This window comes from Chrysochloris asiatica, unplaced genomic scaffold, assembly GCF_000296735.1.
Source record: "Chrysochloris asiatica unplaced genomic scaffold, ChrAsi1.0 scaffold00116, whole genome shotgun sequence".
Classification (NCBI taxonomy): Eukaryota; Metazoa; Chordata; class Mammalia; order Afrosoricida; family Chrysochloridae; genus Chrysochloris; species Chrysochloris asiatica.
In genome coordinates this window covers 7652287-7673542 of record NW_006408634.1, presented here as the reverse complement: position 1 = coordinate 7673542, position 21256 = coordinate 7652287, and the positions used below count along the sequence as shown (strand labels likewise).

The 21256-nt window shown below is 49.1% G+C and overlaps 1 protein-coding gene across 2 annotated transcripts; it reads right to left on the bottom strand.

Annotated features, from left to right (window-relative positions):
- Positions 1-332: 332 nt before the first annotated feature.
- Positions 333-20446, bottom strand: CPT1C (carnitine palmitoyltransferase 1C). 2 transcript variants are annotated; one of them, XM_006868210.1, is made up of 18 exons: positions 20300-20446; positions 17738-17877; positions 15036-15207; positions 14437-14538; positions 14226-14363; positions 11395-11472; positions 10729-10836; positions 10569-10653; positions 9071-9266; positions 8789-8971; positions 7501-7606; positions 3813-3929; positions 3008-3172; positions 2623-2757; positions 1667-1819; positions 974-1087; positions 602-694; positions 333-482 (listed from the first exon to the last, which is right to left on the bottom strand). In XM_006868210.1, exons 1-18 carry the CDS (start codon positions 20438-20440, stop codon positions 333-335), a joined length of 2376 nt encoding a protein of 791 aa, XP_006868272.1. In that variant the 5' UTR covers positions 20441-20446. The 2 variants fall into 2 exon arrangements, with proteins under 2 accessions (XP_006868272.1, XP_006868273.1); XM_006868211.1 differs by having other exon boundaries at positions 10729-10803; positions 20300-20440.
- Positions 20447-21256: the final 810 nt, after the last annotated feature.

Below are 21256 nucleotides of genomic sequence, written 5' to 3'. Positions count from 1 at the left end.
GTGTGACAGGAGTTGGGAATGGAGTCAACTGGGTAGGTAGGTGTTGGAGAGCTTTGATTGAGTTTGTGATTATAACTAGTCACACAGGTCATCCTTGAAGTGGATGAAAATGTTTATCCTACACCCTAACTTTCCCCTCTTCTACCCCACCCAGCCCAAGATCCTAACAAATATCACACACTCATCTCACACACTTTTTATTGGCCCAGATATGGAATTTCCTAACAGACTGCCCCTGTCCTGCACCAGCTGAGGTCCCTGGCTCCTGAGGGAGACCAGCTCCCTGACGGAAGGGCTCAGAAGTCGGTAGAAGCTGAGAGTTCCCTGGGCCTCTACGTCTGGCTGGAGAGGGCTCCGCACTTGCGTCCTGAGTCCTTCTCAACTACCCCACGGCGCCTGCACCTAAGGTCCTGTCCAGCCTGGAACAAGGAGGCCACGTCCAACAAGCCATCCTCAATGTGTCGCCCCAGCCGGTGGGAGTCCTGAAAGAAGAAATGGATCATGTCCAGGAGAAGCTGAGAGAGGGGGCCCCTGACAGCTGAAAAGCAAGAGGGTGGGCTGTCCCTGACTCCTGGGGAATTTAGGTCCAAGTTGATCTCACCGTCTTTGAGCTTGACTTTTTGCTGGAGATGTGGAAGGTGATCATATCGTCCCCCATGAAGATATAAGAAATACCGTAACCATGGTCGTCAGCCTGGAGATGGAAAGAGTGAGGGGGACCCATTATTCTTCAGCTTCCTCCATCCCAAGACCCAGAAGTCTGGGCCCCCTGTCCCCTCAGACCCAGGAGTCCAGGTTCTCCCACCTGGTTCCTCTCCTATCCCAAGAGCTAGGAGTCTAGTTCCCTAGCTCCATCGTCCTTCAGACCCAGGAATCTGAGTCCCTCATTCCCTCCTCCCTCAGACCCATAGTTCCAGACCTCCAGTCCCCTCGTCCCTCAAATCCTTGATCCCAGGGCCCCAGCTCCACTTACAGGTCCAAATCCACCCCCAGAGCAAACATAGTCAGGGTAATTGTGGATGTCAAACAAGTGCATTTGCTGAACAGGGATCTGGCTGGTGGCCAGCTGCCACTGCTCTGAGTGAACCTGAGGGACAAGAACAGGTCACACATGTATGTATGAAAGAGAAATGGCCCCACAGGTCTGTACTCATTCAGTTCAATTCGGTTCAATTCCACACCATGTAGCCTTTGTTCTGTCTGACCTCCTCCTCAGACTAGACGTTTCCCCTAAATCTGTCTGTCCCCTACCAACCCTCTGGAGTCCTGGTGTAGCACTGTGGGTTAATGCACTAGACTGCAAAGTCAGTTTTAACTGCAAGGTCGGTGGTTCAAGCTCACCAGCTGCTCCTCGGAAACCCTATAGTCACTATGGGCTGGAACGGACTGTCGACTGCACTTAAGCAAGCCTCTACCTTTCTCCTCTCTGACCACGCCCCTCTGCTAGTCTCCTTTCCCACCCCACCGTTCTCACCCTAGGCTCTGCCTCTCCATCTCCTCCCTGACCACGCCCCTTTCTAGTCTCAGACTAGACCGCTCTACCCTTCCTTTTCTTATCCCCTTTCCCCTAACCGTCTCCTCCCAACATCTCTCTCCAAACCTGGAAGCCCCTCCCCTCTTCCGTGACTCCCTCTCTTTGACTCCGCCTCCCCCCTCCCCATCCAACCTGGGCCAGGAAAGGCGACTGCAGGTGGAGGAACCGGGACACGATGTACAATGAGAAGAGGTGCCGGTCGACCCCCTGCCCGCTCATCGCCGCCTTCAGCAGGCCCTGGTGCTTGTCCACTGCCAGGCGGAACAGGGCGAGGCACTGAGCATCCTGAGGTCCACAGGGCAGTCAAAGGTCATGGAGGGACAGAAAGTGGGCTATGGGGATTGTCTCACAGGTATCCTCAGCCCAGCTTCCTGCCACCTCCCTGCCAGGAATGTCAACCCCATTGGACTGAGAGGAAACTGAGGCTCAGAGAAGGAAAGTTCACTTTATCGAAGTCACACAGTAAGAACTGGGCGGTGAGTCCTCAGGCCTGTCTGACCCCACAAGCCCCAAGCATCTTCCATTGAACCACAATTACTCATAAGGAGGAGAGGGAACAGAGGTGCCTGGGAGAAGTAGACTGCCTGAGTGGGCAGGGGACATTAAAAATGGTATAAAAGGAGGTCCTGGAGAGGTTTAGTCAGAGGGCTGCCCTGTGGATGGGGCTTTTGGCAGTGCCCCCTACCCTCATTGTGCATAAAAAAAAATTGTCATTGAGTAAATTTTGACTCTGGACACCCCCAGGTGTGTTAGAGGAGAACTGTGCTTCACAGGGTTTTAATGGCTAAGTTTTTGAAACGTAGATCACCAGGTCTTTCTTCTGGGGCATTTCTAGGTGGATAGAACCTCCAACCATACTGCTCATTGCTGAGTATACTAATTCACATGCCCTAGACTACATCCACTGAAGCCCATATCACACTGTGTTCATCTCTGCCTCCCCAAAGATCGCAAGATCTTTAAGGTTCATCCCCATGTTTCTAGTACCCATCCTGAACCTGGCACTCAGTAAATGTTCCATAAATCCTTGCAAATGTATGCGTGAGTACATGGAAATGACCAAAGCCTCCAATGAGGCCCACACCCACTGTCTTCTCGTCATCCTCCATGGCTCTCACAAAGTTGCAGGCCTCCTTCGTACAAGACCGCACTGTCTCCGTCCGGCCTTCCAGAAACAAGCGAGTCATGGCTGACTCATAAGTCAGGCAGAACTGACCTCTGTCCTGGGGGCCAAGGAGGAGAGAAGCCTGTAAGCGGAGCTCAGGAAGTCTTCACAAAAGTGACGCACCTCTGTCTGGAATTCCAGCCTCCTCCCACCCAAGAGTGTGTCATGGAGAGAGAGAGAATCAAGATGGTGGCCATACAGCAACCATCAAGAAAAGTCATTGAATGTTGGCGAGGGAGTTAAAGAGGCAGGTCTTGGGGGCCCAGGAGGACTGAAATCCTACGAAGGGACTAGAGAACGTCACTGACCCGGAAATGGGCCAGCTGCAAGGCCATCTGGATGAAGCTGTCTGGAGAGAGATGACAACGTTTGATGAAGCTTTTGCCAAAATGGGAAAAGGGGAACACGTGACAGTCGATGTTTCCAGATAAGGTCTTGGCTCCCCTGAGGGCTAGAGAGATGCATGGATGGATCTGCCAAAGAAGGAGGGAGGAGAGAATTGTATTACGGATGGGGTAGGGTTAGAGTTGAGAACAGCACTGGAAGTGGAATTGGGATGGAATTCAGAAGTAGAGATGAAGGAGAGGATGCAACAGAAGGACTAGGTTAGGGATGGAGATGACAGGGATAGCGATGAAGGTCAGAATGGGAGTAAATTGGGTTAGAGCTGAAGTAAGGCTGGGAATGGAGATGGAGATGGGACTGAGACTGGCTTACAAATGGGGCTAGGATTGGGACCAGGAATTAGTGTGAGGATGGAGATTGAATTGCAATTGGGGATAGGATGAGGTTTGAGGGTGCACATGGGACTGAATTTAGGTATAGTGTTGGGATGGGACTTGGGGTGAAGATGAATGTGTAGTGGAGTGGGCATGGGACCGGGGTTTAGTTTGAGATTAAGCATCAAGATAGTTTGGGGAATGGAGTTGAAAGTGGAAACAGGGTTAGAGAGGGGGTTGAGGATGGAATTAGGTTGGGGATGAGGTTGGATTAGGGTTGGAGTGAAGTTGGTTTGGCAGTGAGTGTGAGTTTGGGGATGAGGTAAGTGTTGGGAATGGGACTGAACCTAGGATTTATGAGACATGAAAGAGAGGCTCAGAGAGTAGACCTCACCTTGTCTGGAAGGTCCCAGTACAGCCGCTGGGGCTGGGGCAGTGTGGGATCAGGATGTCCCTTGCAGTGGCCGTCTGCTGAGTAGCCCAACTGAAAACATTCTGTGGCCAGAGTGAACTGTATACAAATGCAGGTGGTCAGAGTCCCTTCCTCTCTCTGGGACAGGGGACATCTAATGAGAGTCTTTTTTTATATAACTTCCTTCTGGCTAAAGGGATGGTCCCTAAGAATTAGAAAACTCTGGTATTCACAGACGGGTTCTCAGGTTCATGGTCACTGAAAGTAGGGCCAATATTCAACTGGTACCTTACTCAATCAGTGACATTACTATGACCATGTCCTTCTGACTGGTAAATACAGACCCATCACCCAGCTGCACCAGCCCTCCCAGGGACTACCATCCATGATTCTAGGACTGACGGAGAAGAGCCAGCAAACATGGGCACATCCAGGGTGCCAACATCCATTCAGGTTGAGTGGTACCCAAGTCCTGCTGGTTGTTCAATCTTTTAAATCCACCTTGATGGAGCGTCTGCTCCCAGCCAGCACTTTCTGTTCACATTTCTACTTAAATCTCAAACAACCCTAGAAAGATGGGATTAATATCGCCACTAAAAAATAGGTTGGGAGGAAAAATATAAATGAAAACTGTACTGAGATACAATTTCTCTCCCACTAGAATGAAAATGATCAGAAACATAATGTTGGTGAGGATGTGGAGAAACTGGAAGCTTCATCCACTGCTACTAGGAAGGTAAAATGCTACAGCCACAGTGGGAAACAATTTGGTGGTTCCTTGAACACGTAAATCACCCTGTGATGCAGTAGTTTCATGCCTATGAGTATACCCAAAAGGTCTGAAAGCAGAAATACAAAGAGATGCTTGTACAACAATGTTCATTGTCAAAATAGCCAAAAGGTGAACAGAACCTAAATGTTCATCAATAGATGAATGCATCAACTAAATGTGGTCTATCCATACAATGGAATATTATTCTGGTAGCGTAGTGATTATGAATCAGGCTGCGAACCTCACGGTCAGCAGTTTGAAACTACCAGCTGTTCCACGGGAGAAAGATGAGGATTTCTGCTCCCGTAAAGATTTACAGCCTCGGAAATCCTGTACAGGGTCACTGTGAGTCAGAACCGACTCCACAGCACATCACAACAACAACAAAATATACAGAAATGAAGTTCAGATCTATGCTATCCCATGGAAGAACCTTGAAAACATCAAGAGAGGTTAAGTCACAACAAGACAAGTACTGCTGGATCTCACGTATTTGAAATATCTAGAATAGGTAAATGCCTAGAGATCAAACTTTCATTTGTGGTTATTAGGGGCAAGATAGTCACAAATAATGAAGACCATAGAAGAAATCAGTGCATTTGAAGGATGGTGTCGGTGAAGAATATTCAAAGTGTCATGGACTGTCAGAAGAACAAACAAATCTGTCTTGGAAGAAGTACAGCCAGAATGCGCTTTAGAAGCAAAGATGGAGAAACTTCATCTCCCATACTTTGAACATGTGATCAGGAGGGACCTGTCCCTGGAGAAGGACATCATGGCTGGTGAAGTGGGTCAGTGAAAAAGAGGACTCCTCCTAGTGAGATAGATTGGCATAGTGGCAGCAACAAAGGACCCAAACCTCAATTTGTGAGAATGACACAGGACTGGGCAGTGTTTTGTTCGGTCACACATGGGGAACCGCGCGGAACAGCAACAACAACAGAGACAAGTAGGGGAAGGAAAGGAAGGGCTATTGCTTAAGAGGTACTAAGTCTCTATGCTGTTAGATGCCATTGGTGGTGGTGGCTGTGTGCCATGGAGTCAGTTCCAACTCATAGCGACCCTGTACAGGGTTTCTGAGGTTGTAAATCTTTACGTGAGCAGAAAGCCTCATCTTTCTCCCGCGGAACAGCTGGTAGTTACGAACTGCTGACCTTGCGGTTCGCAGCCCGATTTGTAACCACTACGCTACCAGAGCTCCTTTACATGCCATTGAGTGAATCCTAATTCATAGCAACTCCATATGTGCAGAGCAGAACTGCTCCATAGGGTTTTCAAGATTGTGACCTTTCTTTCAGAAGAAGGTCACCTGACCTGCCTCCCAAGATGCCTCTGGGTGGGTTTGAATTACCAACCTTTCCAGTAGGGGTTGAGCACTTAACAATGTGTGCTATTCAGGGATTCAAAGTCAGGCTGATGAAAAAAAACCCCATGGAAACAGGTTTTCGGTTTTGAAGGTAATTAATGCCACTAAATTATACACATGTTGTTGTTGTTAAGTGCTGTTGAGTCAGTTCCAACTCATAGTGGCCCCGTATAAGGTTTCTGAGGAGCAGCTGATGGGTTTGATTCCCAGTCCGGTGTTGATCAACTATAGCACCACTCCAGGAACCCAAATTATATAAAATCAGTTCAAATGGAGCTCTGGTACTGTAGTGTTACAAATCGGGCTGCGAACAGCAAGGTCAGCAGTTCGAAACTAGCAGCTGTTCCGCGGGAGAAAGATGAGGCTTTTTCTGCTTCCATAAAGATTTACAGCCTCGGAAACCCTGTACAGGGTTGCTATGGGTCGGATCCGACTCCATGGCACATAACAACAAAAATCAGTTAAAATGGCAAATGTATTGCTACATATTTTCTTACAATTAAAAAACAAACAAACAAACTTGCAGCTTTGCACTTCTCCCCAGAGAAAGTTAGAAGGGTAACAGAACACAATTAAAGAGAATGTGGACACGTGAGGAACCTGACAAAAGGAACTGATGTCACTGAGCAATTTGTATGTTGTTATTAAGTGCCGTTGAGTCAGTTCTGACTCATAGGGACCCTGTACAGGGTTTCCAAGGAGCGGCTGGTAAGCTTGAACCACCGACCTTGCGGCTAATGACCTTGTGCATTAAGCACATTGTTGTTGTTAAGTGCCATCGAGTTGGTTCCGACCCATAGCGACTCTGAACAGGGTTTCTGAGGCTGTAAATCTTTACGGGAGCAGAAAGCCTCATCTTTCTCCTTTGGAACAGCTGGTAGTTTCAAACTGCTGACCTTGTGGTTCGCAGCCCGATTTGTAACCACTACACTATCAGAGCTCCTTAACTCCCAGCACACAGACACTATCATATGTGAACCTAATTTACTGTGTAAACTACCAACAAAAATACAATAAAATAATTTTTTTTTTTACAAAAAAGGAAAGAAACATGGGTGAGAGGGCAGGTAATACACAAGATGGAGATTGTTAGCAAAAGAAAGATGAAGGTGGAGGGAGGCATAGGGAGGAATGCGGTGGTTAAAGTGAATAGAGGTAAATGCTGTTAACGGATGGCACATGGAGGGAACTGCAACCATGTAGTGAAGCAAAATATATGATTTGTTGAATGTAAAACTGATGATCTGTTCTGCAAACCTTCACTGAATTCACAATAAAAAATTTCAGGGAAAAAAAAATGAAAGAATGCTCTTAGGGTTACTGTGTTGCTGTGAAGTGCCATTGAATCTGTTCTGACCCATAGCGACCCTTTATAGGGTTTCCGAGGAGCAGCTGGTGAACTTGAACTGCCAACCTAGCAGTTCAAACGGCTTTGAAGTCTGGTGCATTAACCCACAGCGCCACACCAGGACTCCCAAGGCCCTGGAGAGGAAGGTAATTGGGAATGAAGGGGGGCGGGGGATGTATCCTACCTCCCACATATGTCCTGAGATAGGACAGTCGGCCCAAGAATGCTCCACGCTGAGGCCCAGCTTCCCATTGGAGAAGACGATTAAGGTGAAGGATTTGTCAAACCAGCTGTAGGGGAGAATTCAGAGGGGTCACCAAGGAACAGGGGGGCTAGAGTTTCAAGATGGCTAGATCTGGGAGTCGTGGCTCAGGCCTCTAGAGGGTGATTGGTTCTGGAATATCCCTGAGATGCATCTAGGATTTGAAGATATTTGGCAACTTACAAGAATGACCTTGGAGGAAAGATGAAGTGGGAGACACAGAGAAGACTTCAATAGTAAAAATGAATACTGTGAACTGATGGAGGGGATTGTAATGAAGCAAAGTATAGGATTTGCTGGATATAAAACCAGTGATCGGCTCTGTAAACCTTCATTCAATTTACAATAAAGAGAAAAAAGAATGGCCTTGGGTTTGGGGGAAATTAGGGAAACTCCCCTAGAAGATTAAAATGTAGAGGATATCTGGTCAATATTCAGGAAGTTTACTGAGGCTCTCTAGGTATGAGGACTCTAGATCTGGGGTCCTGCCTGGGCTTGGGGTACCTAGGTCTGGGGTTTGGGCCTAAGAATGCTCTAGGGCCTTAGGGTCTATAAGTACTGAGGCTGGGGCCCTGGGTCTAAGGGTCTAGAGGCCCAGGTCTAGGTGACCTTTGGGGGTCCTAGATCTGGAGTTTGGTGGTCCTCACACCTGGGGTCCCTGCATCTAGGGTCCGGGGTCTGGGGGCTCAGACCTTGGGGTTTGATGGGCCTGGGATCAAGAGTTTGGCCGTCTTCTGTCTTTAGCCTCTGAGTCTGGAACCTGAAACCTAAGTTCTGGGTCTGGGGAGGTCTCAGGCCTAGGGTTTCTCAGAGCAGAGGTGTCTGGGCCTGGGGTGGAATTTTCCTGAGTCTGGGGTCCCCAGGTGTCCAGCCTTCGGGTCTGGAGTCCTAAATATGAGTACCAGAGGCAGAGACGATGACGTGGAGAGATGGAGCAGCTGGGGACTTTAGACCCAGAGAGGGAGAGGGGCTGTGTGCTGATGACTGGGGGGGCAGGCTTGTAGTGTATACCCTTTGGTTGGTTGATGATGCATCAAGGGGAGTGTAACCATGGCAATGAAATGATAGATGATACAATGAATGTAAAACTAATGTTCTCCTATGTAAGCTAAAGTATCACATAATTGACAATAAAACATTAAAAAATATATGAGAACCAGTTCCTGGAGGTTCCAGGACTGGGTGGGATCCAAGTCGCTGGGAAACTCACCGGTCATGACCCTGGCCAGCCAGCAGGGCATGTGCATAGGCGTCCAATGAAGCCGCGGGGTCCTCCTTGGTGAGTCCTGCGGGCTCAGAGTCCAGGGACACAAAGAAAGCGGCTCCTTCCACCGTCTCCAGGGCGTCTTCAGCCTGAGTCTTCACCCACCTCCGGAGCTGGGCCCACGTGCCCCTGCCGGAGGACTTGCCTGAACCCAGCCTAGGCCCAAACCTGCCCTTCCGCCGCCCTGGATGCAGTCGGAGCCCCTGGGGATTGCTTGCTGATTCTCACCTGGGTGCTGTGGTCAAGGCAGCCAGGTGCTCCTCGTGGGGACAGGCGGGGGAGGGGTCATCCAGGATGCGCTGGAACTGTTGTTCCAGGGCCCGCGGGGAGAGTAGACCATTTCGGGAGTGGGTTCCCACGCGGAAGAATCGACCCCGGTGAAAGACGGCCACGTGTCGGCTGTCACAAAGGTGGCGGATGTGGTCTGGGGAAGGGTGGGTGCAACAAGAGCTTGGAGCCAGGAAGGCCAGATACATTACAGTGACAGATATATCTTAGCCACTAACTATGTGAAAGGAGCTCTGGTAGCATGTAGTATTTATGAAGACTAGGCTTTCTGCTCCCATAAAGATTTACAGCCTTGGAAACCCTGTTCAGGGTCGCTTTGGGTCGGAACCGACTCGACGGCGCTTAATAACAACAACAACTATGTGAAGGCTTCTTTTAAGACCTCTTTAAAGTGTTCAAGGAGTCCTGGCATCGCGGCGCAGTGGGTTAATGCGCTGGATGGCAGTGTTAGTTTGAACCTCAAGGTCAGCTGTTCAAGCTCACCAGCCACTCCTAGGAAACCCTGTACAGGGTCGTTATGGGTAGAAACTGACTCGACGGCACTTAACAACAACAAAATGTTCAAGAGCAAAGATGTGAGTTTGACAAGTAAAGTGCACCAGACCCTAGCCTTGGTATTTCCAATGACTTCACATGCATGTGAAAGTTGGACAGTGAATAAGGAAGATATTAAAAGACTTTGATGTATTTGAGTTATGGTGTTGGAAAAGAATACTGAAAGTACCATAGGCTACCAGAAGAACAAATAGGTCTTCTTGGAAAAAGGACAGCCATATGATCCTTAGAAGCGAAAATAATGAGACTTCACCTCTCATACTTTGGACACATTATCAGGAGGGACCAGTTCCTGGAGAAGGACATCATGCTTGCTATAGGGGAGGTCAACGAAAAAGAGGACGACTCCCCACAAGATGGAGTGACGCAGTGGCAGCAGCAATGGGCTCAAGCGTAACAAAATATGGAAATAAATACTAGGGCTGGTTGTGCGACATGCTTGAGGTAACTGATTCCACTGAATTGCACATGGGACAAATGTTGTTTTAACTATAGTTTCACAATTAAAAAGTAAAAAAGTTGCAGCAGAGTTGACGGACTCCTAAGGAACCCAGGTGTGTCAGAACAAAACTGTGCTCCATAAGGTTTTCAATGGCTGATTTTTGCAAAAGATCACCAGGCTTCTCTTCTAAGGTGCTGCTGGGTGGATTTGATCTGCCAACCTTTCAGTCAGTAACTGAGTGCGTCATTGTTTGTGCCACCCAGGAACATCTATCTATTTTTAAAATGAGGAGAACTGAGGCTCAGAGAGGGTAATAACTTGCCCAAGGTCACACAGCTAAGAAGTAAAGGCACTAGGATTTGAACCCAGGTCACAGAATCATCGTTTTTTCTCTCTCGGTGGGAAAGCAGAGCTGAGCGCGAGGAAGGGAGGGGCTCTCACCTTTTTGGACCCCTGGAACACGGGTGGTGTTGAATATCTTCTCATACTGGGCAGAGCACAGGGGACGCATCTCCATCAGCAAAGTCTGAAGGAGGCATGGGCTGGTGAACCGCTCTCAGGAGCCACCTGGTCCCACCCTAGCCCACGGCACCCCTCTTACTGGAAGGATCTCCTGGCGGGAAAGGCGGTGACGGTACAGGAGCAGAGCATGGACCGCATTCCCCGCGCGAGCAGCCTGCAGGGGAGTGGGTGTGACGTACAGGAAGTCCTGGGGGTCAGCAGAGTGGACAAGGACAGTGAATTGCAGATGGTAGTCTCAGATATAAATTGAAAAAACAAAAGGAAACCAATGGTCATCGAGTGCATTCCAATACGAAGAGGCTCTATATATATAGTTGTTGTTGTTGTTGTTGAGTGCCATCGAGTCGGGTCCGACCCATAGCGACCCTGTACAGGGTTTCCGAGGGTGTAAATCTTTACGGGAGTAGAAAGCCTCATCTTTCTCCCGCGGAGCGGCTGGTAGTTTCGAACCGCTGACCTTAAGGTTCGAAGCCCGATTCGTAACCACTACGCTACCAGAGCTCCTTTATATATAGTTAGGGTTTCCAAAACTGTATCTTTATGGGAGCAGAAAACCTCATCTTTCACCCACAGAGCGGCAGATGGAGTTAGACCACTGACAATGCCGTTAGCAGCCCAATGCTTCAATCCACAGCGCTATTAGGGCTCATCACTAACCATAAACCCCACTTTCAGCCCAGACCCCCAACTCTAGGGCGCCGCTGATGAATCCCACTAATCTTCCATCCCCTCTCCTGCTTCTCACCATCAAATAGTAGTTGCTGTTCACCATCAAGGAATTTCGGGAACGCAGGTACACGAATTCTTCCCACCAATCACTGACCTAGGGAAGGGGCAGGGAAGACAAAAAAAAATAGCTGAGGCAGTGCTGGGGTGAGGTGGCGCCACCTAGTGGTGGAAAAGGGGAAGTACAAAAACGAACCAAACAAAGGACGCAAAAAGGGATCACCAGCAGCTCCTCCTCGAAACCCTATACAGGGTCGCTATGGGTCTGAATCGACTCCATGGCACTTAACAACAACAGCGATCCTGGTGTGGTGCTTCAGGATAATGCGCAGGGCCACAAGGTCAGTTTGAACCGCAAGACTGGAGGTTCAAACCCACCAACCTCTCCTTGGAAAACCTATACATAGTCGCAAGAGTTGGAACCCAACTCAACGGGCACTTAACAATAACAATCCTGGTGTGGAGTCCTGGTGTGGCGCTTTGGGTTAATGCACTAGATTCCAAGGTTGGTTTGAATCAAGCTCACCAGCCGCTCCTGGGAAACGCTATACAGGATCGTTATGAGTTTGAACCTACTCGATGGACGGCACTTAACAACAATCCTGGTGTGGCGCTGCACTGGACCCCAAGGTCGGTTTGAACCACAAGGTCAGTGGTTTAAGATCACCAGCTGCTCCTTGCAAACCCTTTACAGGGTAATATGAGTCGGAACTGACTCGATGGCACCAGGACTTAACATAAGTCAGTGAAAATCTTGTGAATCACAATGGTATGATCCTCTGTGCGGACCATGGGGGTGACAGGGTTACATTCGGTTTTGCATGGGGTCACACCATGAATAGGTCGACTGTGATGATCACTAATAACAACAAACACAGTAAAATAAGTAGTTACCAGATGTTCAGAGATTGGGGTGGAATGAATACAGGAAGCACTGTGCATTTTCAGGGGCGTGGAACTATTTAACTCAAACCTTAACTCAGACTCTCACACCCTAATATTCTGAGTCCTGCCCCACAACTCAAGCCCTCCACACTGACATTCTGACACATCACATTATACATTTGTCAAAACCCACAGGACATTATAACACCAATGTCAAACTGACTGTCATTAGGTTGATTCCAACTTAATAGTCACCCTGGTGTGGCACTGCAGGATAATGCACTGGATTACAAGGCCAGTTTGAACCGTAAGATCGGTGGTTCAAACTCACCAGCTGCACCTGGGGAACACTATAACAGGGTCACTATGAGTCAGAACCGACTCGACAGCACTTAACCACATACAGAGTAGAACGACTCCTATAGGGTTTCTGAGGTTGTCAGTGTTTACTGGCAGCTTCATCTTTCTCCCTGAGAGCAGCTGGTAGGTTCAAATGGCTGACCTTAGAGCTAGCAACCCAACACTTAACAATGTCACCTCTGGTTGTTGTTAAATGCTGTTGACTCGATTTCTACTTAGTGACCCTTATAGAGTTTCTGAGCGGCTGGTAGGTTTGAATTGCTGACCTAGCAGTTAGTAGCCCAATGTTTAAACTAGGGCACCACACTAGGACTCCTGTGGTGTCGGTTCTGACTCATAGTGACCCTGTACAGGGTTTCCAAGGCTGTAAATCTTTACGGGAGCAGAAAGTCTCATCTTTCTCCCATGGAACCGCTGGTAGTTTTGAACTGCTGACCTTGTGGTTGGCAGCCCGACTCGTAACCATTATGCTACCAGAGCTCCTAGGACTCCTATGGTGCCTGGTTAATAACAGTGGATCAGTATCAGTTCATCAATGATAAGGAAGGTACCACATGAATGCATGTTAATAATAGAAATCGTGTGCGCCCAGGGAGAAGCGAGGTATATATGAACAGACCCCCAAAACTCAGATCTGGTAGAATCCTTGCCTCTTTCTGTGCCTCAGTTTCCCTAAGAACAATCAAGAACCTGGTTACTGACTCACAATGTCATTGTTACTGCTGTTGAGTGGGTTCTGAATCATAGCGACCCTGTATAAGCCGGCCTTGGGGTTCAAACCGGCCTTGTGGTCTAGTTGCTTATCCTACAACGCCCCACCAGGACTCCCAGTCCCACACCACAGATGGTTAGCAAGCCAGAGGTAGGACTGAAATGTGGGCAGGTGCTGGAATTTTGGTTAAAAGCTTTGCAGGAAGTGGTGGTCAAAGCCATGGATGTGGGTGGATCTTAGAGATGGGAGGGTTCAGATACTGAAATATGAGAAGAGCTCAGACTACCACAAGGGGGCAAGACTAAGAACATTGGAGGGTGTTAGGATATTGGACATTAAGGGGTTGGGTTTGGAACTTTGAAACATGGGCGGGACTAAGAATATAGAACCAGGAGGGTGGGGCTTGCTTGTAAACATGTCATGTTGCTGTTTTGTTGTGTTTCAGTGAGTCCATTCCGACTCATAGTGGATCCTGTATAGGGTTTTTGAGAGAGAGCAGCTGGTGGGGTAGAACAGATGACTTAGTGTTACCAGTCCAGTGCTGAGATCCTACAGCGTCATACCAGGGCTCCTAGTTATAAGGGAAGAACTTGGAATATTGGAGCATATGGGTGGGGTTTATTTGTGGATGTGTCCTGGGTTATGGGAAGGTTCAGGACCTGTCGGGGTATGGCCTTGTGGGTATATCATGAGTGTGATCAGGATTACGAAAGAATGAAGGGGGAGCCTGACTACTGGAAAATGGGGAACAGGCCCAAGCTGGATTGTGGTAATGAGAACGTGGTGCGCCTGGTTATGGGCGTGTCTTGAGCGGAAAAGACCCAGCTTCCTTATAAATGCCTATCAGAACCTTAGTGTTCTCCATGAGGGGGCCTTGAGGACATAGAACTCACGTAATTGGACGCCCACCAGGACTTGAGCTGTAGGTACCACTGCAGCAGGGACGCCTGAAGCTTCAGGAATTCGTGTGCTAGTACCGCAGTCCAGTTGAAGTCCTCGTCGGAGAGGACCGGCCGAACAGACTCCAGGTACTGAAGGAGGAGGCAAAGAAGCACATGTCACGCCTGTTCCAGGCACTTCCGCCCCCACCACTGCCAGGCCCACCTTGCGCACGGTCTCTTGCACGGAGGGCACCGGCTGGCGTGGCAGGGAGTGTTGGTAACTGAAGAGCATCGGGTGGCGGCCGGAGAAGATGCGGACCAGGGCCTGCAGAGGAATCAATGATGTAGGTTCATGAATCCCCTCAAGGCCTGAGAGGAGGGCTGGGGGGCTACAGAGAGAATGAAATGGAGACCCACACAGCCTGAAGTGCACAGAGACCGGGGTGGGGGACCCAAACTGAAATGGGAGAAGAATGGGGGGGGTGCAATTAGAGAAATGCAAAGAGAGAGGAAGACACATAGAGGGTGGACATCCAGAGAGAGGGTCAAGAAGAGAAGGACAGAGACTGGGGGTGGGATGGGTGGGCATGACAGAGACACACAGACTCAGAGAGAGGAAGACAGAGACCCAGAGAGGAAGGGGGGACAGAGACCCAGAGAGATAGGGGGACAGAGACCCAGAGAGACAGGGGGACAGAAACACAGAGGGGGTGGTATAGAGACTAAGAGAGAGAAGACAGACACCAGAGAGAAGATAGGGACCCTGACAGAGGAGGGCAGGGGTGAGTCCCAGAGGCCTGAGCAGTCTCTGCCCCCACATACCAGCCAGGTCTTGGTAGGTGAGGACATGGTGCCGTAGGGCTCCAGGAGCCAGCCATGGTAGGATAGAAGCAATCTCAGGGCCACGTGGAGTGTGAAGATCAGCGCTCCCCACAGACAGGAGGCAAACAGTGCAGCCGCCAGGGCCCCCCGTAGCGCGTGGTGCTGCCCACCCCTGGAGGGGTGGAGGAGAGAGGCTGGGCCTGGGTCTTTTGACCTCAGAGCTTCCCTCTCACCAGCCCTTCCTGCCCCTGCATTTCCTGCCATTCCAGGACCCTGGTTGTTGGAAGCAGAGCTTATTGTACAATTGGAATCAGCCAGAGATTCATTTGTCAACTAGTGTGATTTCCCTGCTCTGTCAGGATTTGAGGGACCCCACCTCCTAAAAACCACCCCATATAAATCTTGTTGTTAAATGCTGATGAGTTGGTTCCGACTCATAGCGACCCTATAGAGAAGCTGGTGGGTTTGAACTGCTGATCTTACGATTTGCAGTCCAGAGCCGATCGAGAAGTCCCACGGAGACCTTGTTGGTGTTATTGTTAAGTGCCTTCGATCAATCTGACTCATAGTCACCCTGTATAAGGTTTCCAAGGAGTAGCTGGTGAGTTCTAGCCACAGACCCTGTGGTTCAAACTGACCTTTCAGTCCAGTACTTTATCCCACACCGTCGAGACCTTGGTAGGTGCTTAGTAAGTGGAACACATTATTTCTATTGAAGATCCCTTGGAGGTACAAATGGTTTTGTGCTGGTCTGATAGCATAGTGGTTATGAATCGGGCTGCAAACCTTAGGGTCAGCAGTTCGAAACTACCAGCCGCTCTGCGGGAGAAAGAGAGTTTTTCTGCTCCCGTAAAGATTTACAGCCTTGGAAACCCTGTACAGGGTTGCTATGGTTCAGAACCAATTCCACGGTACTTAACAACAACAACTAACCTAGGAGCCCTGGTATCCTAATGGATTACAAACTGGGCTGCTAGTCACGAAGTCAACGGTTCAAATCTACCAGCCACTCCTCAGGAGAAAGATGAGGCTTTTTGCCCCATAAAGATTTATAGCATTGGAAACCCTATACAGGGTTGCTCTGAGTCAGAACCAGCTTGACGGCACCTTAGCAACCATAACGAACCTAAAGACTGGTGGTTCAAACTCACCCAACAGTATTGCAGAAGAAATATCGGGCAGTCTGCTAAGATCACAACCAAGAAAATCGTATGGAGCAGTTCTACACTCTCACACACTCTTGGTAACTGAAGAGTTGTGAGTCGGAATTGGCTCAATGGCAGTGGGTGTTAATTACTATTAGTAATGAAGGTTGCTTTGCCCTCCAAGGAAAATGATAAAGATAGTGGGTCTTAGACTGTGGTCCCTGGACCAATAGCATTCGAATCACCTGGGAACTTGTTGGGAATGCAAATTCCCCAATCCCACCCCAGACCTGTGAATCACAATACCCTGGAGTTATTATTGTTAAATGCTGTAGAGTTGGTTCTGATCCAGGGTTGCCAAGGAGCAGCTGGTGAGCTTGAACCGCCAACCTTGCAGTTCAAACTGACTTTGTAATCCAGCGCATTAACCCACAGCGCCACGCCAGGGCTTCTATCCTGGAGTTGTTATTGTTGTGATGTGCCATGGAGTCAGTTCTAACTCATAGCGACCCCTGTACAGGGTTTCTGAGGCTGTAAATCTTTTCTTTTTAATGTTTTATTGTGAATTATGTGATAGTTTACATGGGAGAACATTAGTTTTACATTCATCCTATTGTATATCATTTCATTGCCATGGTTACAATCCCCTCCATGCATCATCAACAAACCAAAGGTATACAGTACAAGCCTGCCTGCCCCCCGGTCGTCAGCACATAGCCTCTCTCTCCCTCTGTGTCTAAAGTACCCCCAACTGCTCCATCTCTCCACGTCATCGTCTCTGCCGAGGCTGTAAATCTTTATGGGAGCAGAAAGCTTCATCTTTCTCCTGCGGAACAGCTGGTAGTTTCAAACTGCTGACCCTGAGGTTAGCAGCCCAACTCGTAACCACTAAGCTACCAGTAGAACCCAATAATGTATTTAGGAAACACCTGGTAAAACCAAGCCAAACCTTTTGCCATTAAGTCAATTTCAACTCACAGCAACCCTGTAGGACAGAGTAGAACTGTCCATACGGATTCCGAGGCGGTCATCTTTATGGAAAGCAGACCACCACAGATCAGCTAGTGGACTCGAACCACTGACCTTTCATTTAGGAGCCAAGCACTCAAACACTGTGCCATGAGGGCTGTTAGCATGGTACTGAAATAGCCCACATGCATGATTTTGTTGAATTCTTCCCACTACCCAAAGAAGCAAGTATTATTTATTCTCATTTAATAGATGAAAATTCGGACACTCAGAATGCTGTATCCTCTCACCTAAGACCATGTAACTGGAGAGGTAGAAGTGAGACTTCTTTTTCAGTACAGATAACCCTATCTAGACATTTTCTTGTTTGTCACCATACCTCTTAGCAAGAGGCAGTTAGGATGGAAAAGTGTGCAGAGAGAAGAAAGGAAAACAGCCCCTTTTTCCTGATACTCTTTCTACCTTCATTGATCTTCCTCAAAGCCTCCAAAGTCCCTTTTCTTTAGCAGGCCCACCACACTGACAGCGATACTTATTGAGAGGAGGGAGGGGAGTCAGGAGGTTCATGGGGTAAGTTGGAGACCTCACCAGTCTGGCAGCAACTCCTTGATCTTATCCATGAGTCCCAGGGAAGGATCCAGCTGGAGGAACCAGGCGAGCTGGATTGCACCGAAGAGAAAGAGCCAGCTGAGAGGGCTGGCAGGGTACACACCGGTGAGAATGTCGTTCTGTAGGAAGGAAGGGCACCTGATTAATCATTTCCCCTCCCCAAACCCTTACTGTGTGCTATTGTCACATGTTTCTGGAGCACCCAGTTTGTGCTTAATCCTGTGAGGAGCACACAAATCCGGGTCAGGGGAGTTAGGGAAGGCTCCCTGGGGGAGATGCCTCTAGGGTCTTGAAAGTGAAACTGCCAAAAAGACAATTGATCTCTTTATGCAGCAGAGCCTGGGAGACCTAGAACTGTCTGGCTGTGAGATGAATCAAAGCACCGAATGATTAATCAGACTCCTGGGACCGTGTGATAAAAATAACGGACTTCAAATGAGTGCTTACTGCCAAACAGGCCGGGAGAGCTCGGTGATACAATAATGCGCTTGGGAACTGAAAGATTGGTGGTTGGCACTCACTCCGTAGCTCCTCAGAAGAAAGCCCTGGTGATCTGCTCCCATAAAGGTTAAAAAACCAAAAACTAACGTCTAGTCCATTCCGACTCATCGTGATAGAGAACAGCTTCATAGGGTTTCTGAGACTGTCGATCTTTATGGGAACATGTTGCCACATCTTTCTCCTTCAGAAAGGTTTAACCCACTGTGCCACCAGCCGCTCACCCCCTTAAAGATGACAGCCTAGGAAATCCTCTGGGACCATTCCATTCTGGCACATGGAGTCACTATAAATCGACAGTGGACTTCATGGCACCTGAGGGCAATAATCAAGGCGCCCGAGTGGCACAGTGCAGCTTTAGTTCTCTATGCCTCAGTTTCCTCATCTGTAGAATGGCAACAATCCTTGTGCATGTGTGTAGGGTCATCAGGAGGGCTTGCTGTTTGCTTATTGTAGGTACTGGGATCCCTCTTAGGTGTTATCCCTTTGCTGTGTGACTAGACAGCAAGCCCCCTGCTGTCATGGAGGAGACAGGTAACGTCAACGTTTGTAATGTCAGAGTGGCGTGATCTACAGAGGAAAGTAATGTAGAAAAGAGGGCTGGAGGCCTGGGAATTGCAGAGCACAAATCTAGCCATACAGCAGATATTCAATACATGTTAGTTACAATCATCCTATTGCTGCTGCTGTTGTAAGCATCTGTGAATTGGCCCCCGACTCCTGTCCACTCCCTGCACAACAGAACCAAAAACTGCTCAATCTGTGCTGTCCCCAAGATCAGTTGTGGATTGGCCCGTTGGCTAATTTTTTGGAAACAGATTATCATCTCAGTCTGGAAGCTCTGACGAAACAGGCAAATTTCCACTAGCTTTGCATGAGGTGCAGTGGTCAGGAATTGAACCTGGGTCTCCCGCATGGAAGGTGAAAATTCCACCACTGCTCACTTTCCACTGCTTCTCTGCTTCAAGATGGAGATTTACTTATTCACCAATCTTCCCTTAGATTAACAGGAAAAAGTTACTGGCAACCATGGTTATTTTTTGTGTCTATTTAGTCTCCCCCCCACTTTTTTTCCTTTTTCCCCTCATCAGTTCTTAGACCTGATGCTCTGGAAGATGAGATTTTGCCGCCTTCCAGTGCACCATTAAATCATTTCACCCATGTACCCCAGGGAGGTGGCAATTCTTACAACCCTAATCCTGCAGATGAAGAAACTTAGCCAAAGTCACACAGCCAGTAAGTGGGGTTAGTCATCATGAGTTGGGGTCTATGGTAACTATTTGAAGTCATCATCCATGAAGGGAAACTGAGGCCTGGAGGGGTCATGTACCAAGGCCATGTGGCTACTAGGTGATGGGGCCAATATTCAACCTCAGCTCCAGGGGATCAAGACCTCAGTTTGTTCACATTACAGAGAGTGTGGGGAGCAGGGAGACACTAAATGAAGAGGATTGCAGACAGCCTGGAGAAGGACAGACAAGAGTTCTGGTGAGACACTAGGGAGGTGTAAGGGGCCAGAACTGGCAATTCCGGAGCTGGGGCATCAAGCTGCGTGGTGGTGGTGAAGTGCAGGGCCCAGATGTCTGGCATACTGGAGGGGTTACTGGGGCTCAGGCAGAAAGGTCTCTTACAACCAGGAAGCCAAGATTAAGGGAAAGCAGAGGCCTGTGGAATTGGGGTGTGGGCTACCAGAAATCTTGATCAGGTTAAGGAGAGCAAAGTAGTTCCAGAATGGGGAACATCTAGTTCTAGATTCTGCGAATGAGAGCTCTGTTATGGGGAAGGGGGCTGAGTTCTGGAAATTGTGGAGATTGGATGGATGAGGTGCTGGAAGTAGGTAAAAGAGGTGAATTCCCAGAGATGAGGTTTGGGGATAACCTGGAAATGGCTTCAAGGATCCTAAAAGTGGACATCAAAATCACCAGAAAGGAATAGTAACTAGATTCCAGACGTGGGACCATTGGGAAGTTGGAAATGGGCCTTGGCATCCAGGAAACAAGGAACTGGGTTCCCAGAAGGAAACCAGCCCACTGTCCTCCTCACCCAGAAACGGGAGAGTCGCCTTTTCCATGAGCGCAGTCCAGAGAGACAGATCTCCTTCAACATGGGGGCACTGAGATCCACTTCTGCCCCATCCGAGGTCAGCGAGAGGTGGAAGCCCACAGCCTGATGTGCTTCAGCCATGTTACACTGGAGGCCAGGAAGAGGATACAGGGTCATTCTCCAGACCCTGGTCCCTTCTTCCCAAAAGCCCAGGGCTCTGGGATCCAAGTTCCTTTCACCCTCAGACTCAGACCTCAGTCCTGGCCCCAGACTCCTCCTCCTAGTAGTCCCAGGAGTTGGGAATCCCAGCCCCGTCCATCCTCTGAACCAAGAGTTCAGGGCCCCACGTTCCCCTCCTCTTATAGGCCCAGGAATCTAGGACCCCAGCTCACCCAGCACCCTCTCAGGTGCTGAGAGATCTTGAGGATCCTGGTTGGCTGAAGACTCCAGTTGGCAAGGCAGGAGCATCAGTGGGGGGACCTGTGAACGCAGAGAGAGATGGAGGGGAACAAAGTGTGGGAGCAGAGCCTCCCTCCCACAAGATTCCCAAAATTCGGCGATGTGGACAGGAAACTATTTCAGGGTGGGTTTCGGGAGTCTTGAGAAAAAAAAATTAGTCTAACTGCATATCAAAGAACACCTGCCGGATGGGTGCAAGCATGTTCACTCCATTTCCGCTTCCCAGTCCCAGCCAAGGGTGGAGTGGGGGTGTCTATAAATTCATCCATCTAGGGTGGCCCAGTGTCCCCTCCCCATCTAGGAGTGAGGGGGAGGGGGATGGAGCGTAAAGGACCCTACTGCGCATGCCTTGCAGCGGGGATGCTGAGGCTGGGAACCGAGGCGATCATAGAGGACAGGTGATGGAGGCCCGGATGCCCAGCCCAGGATCCAGGTTTCCAGCCCCTGTAGGAGGCCACTTACCACGCTGAATCTTGAGTCCGCCGATCCGAAAGCTAG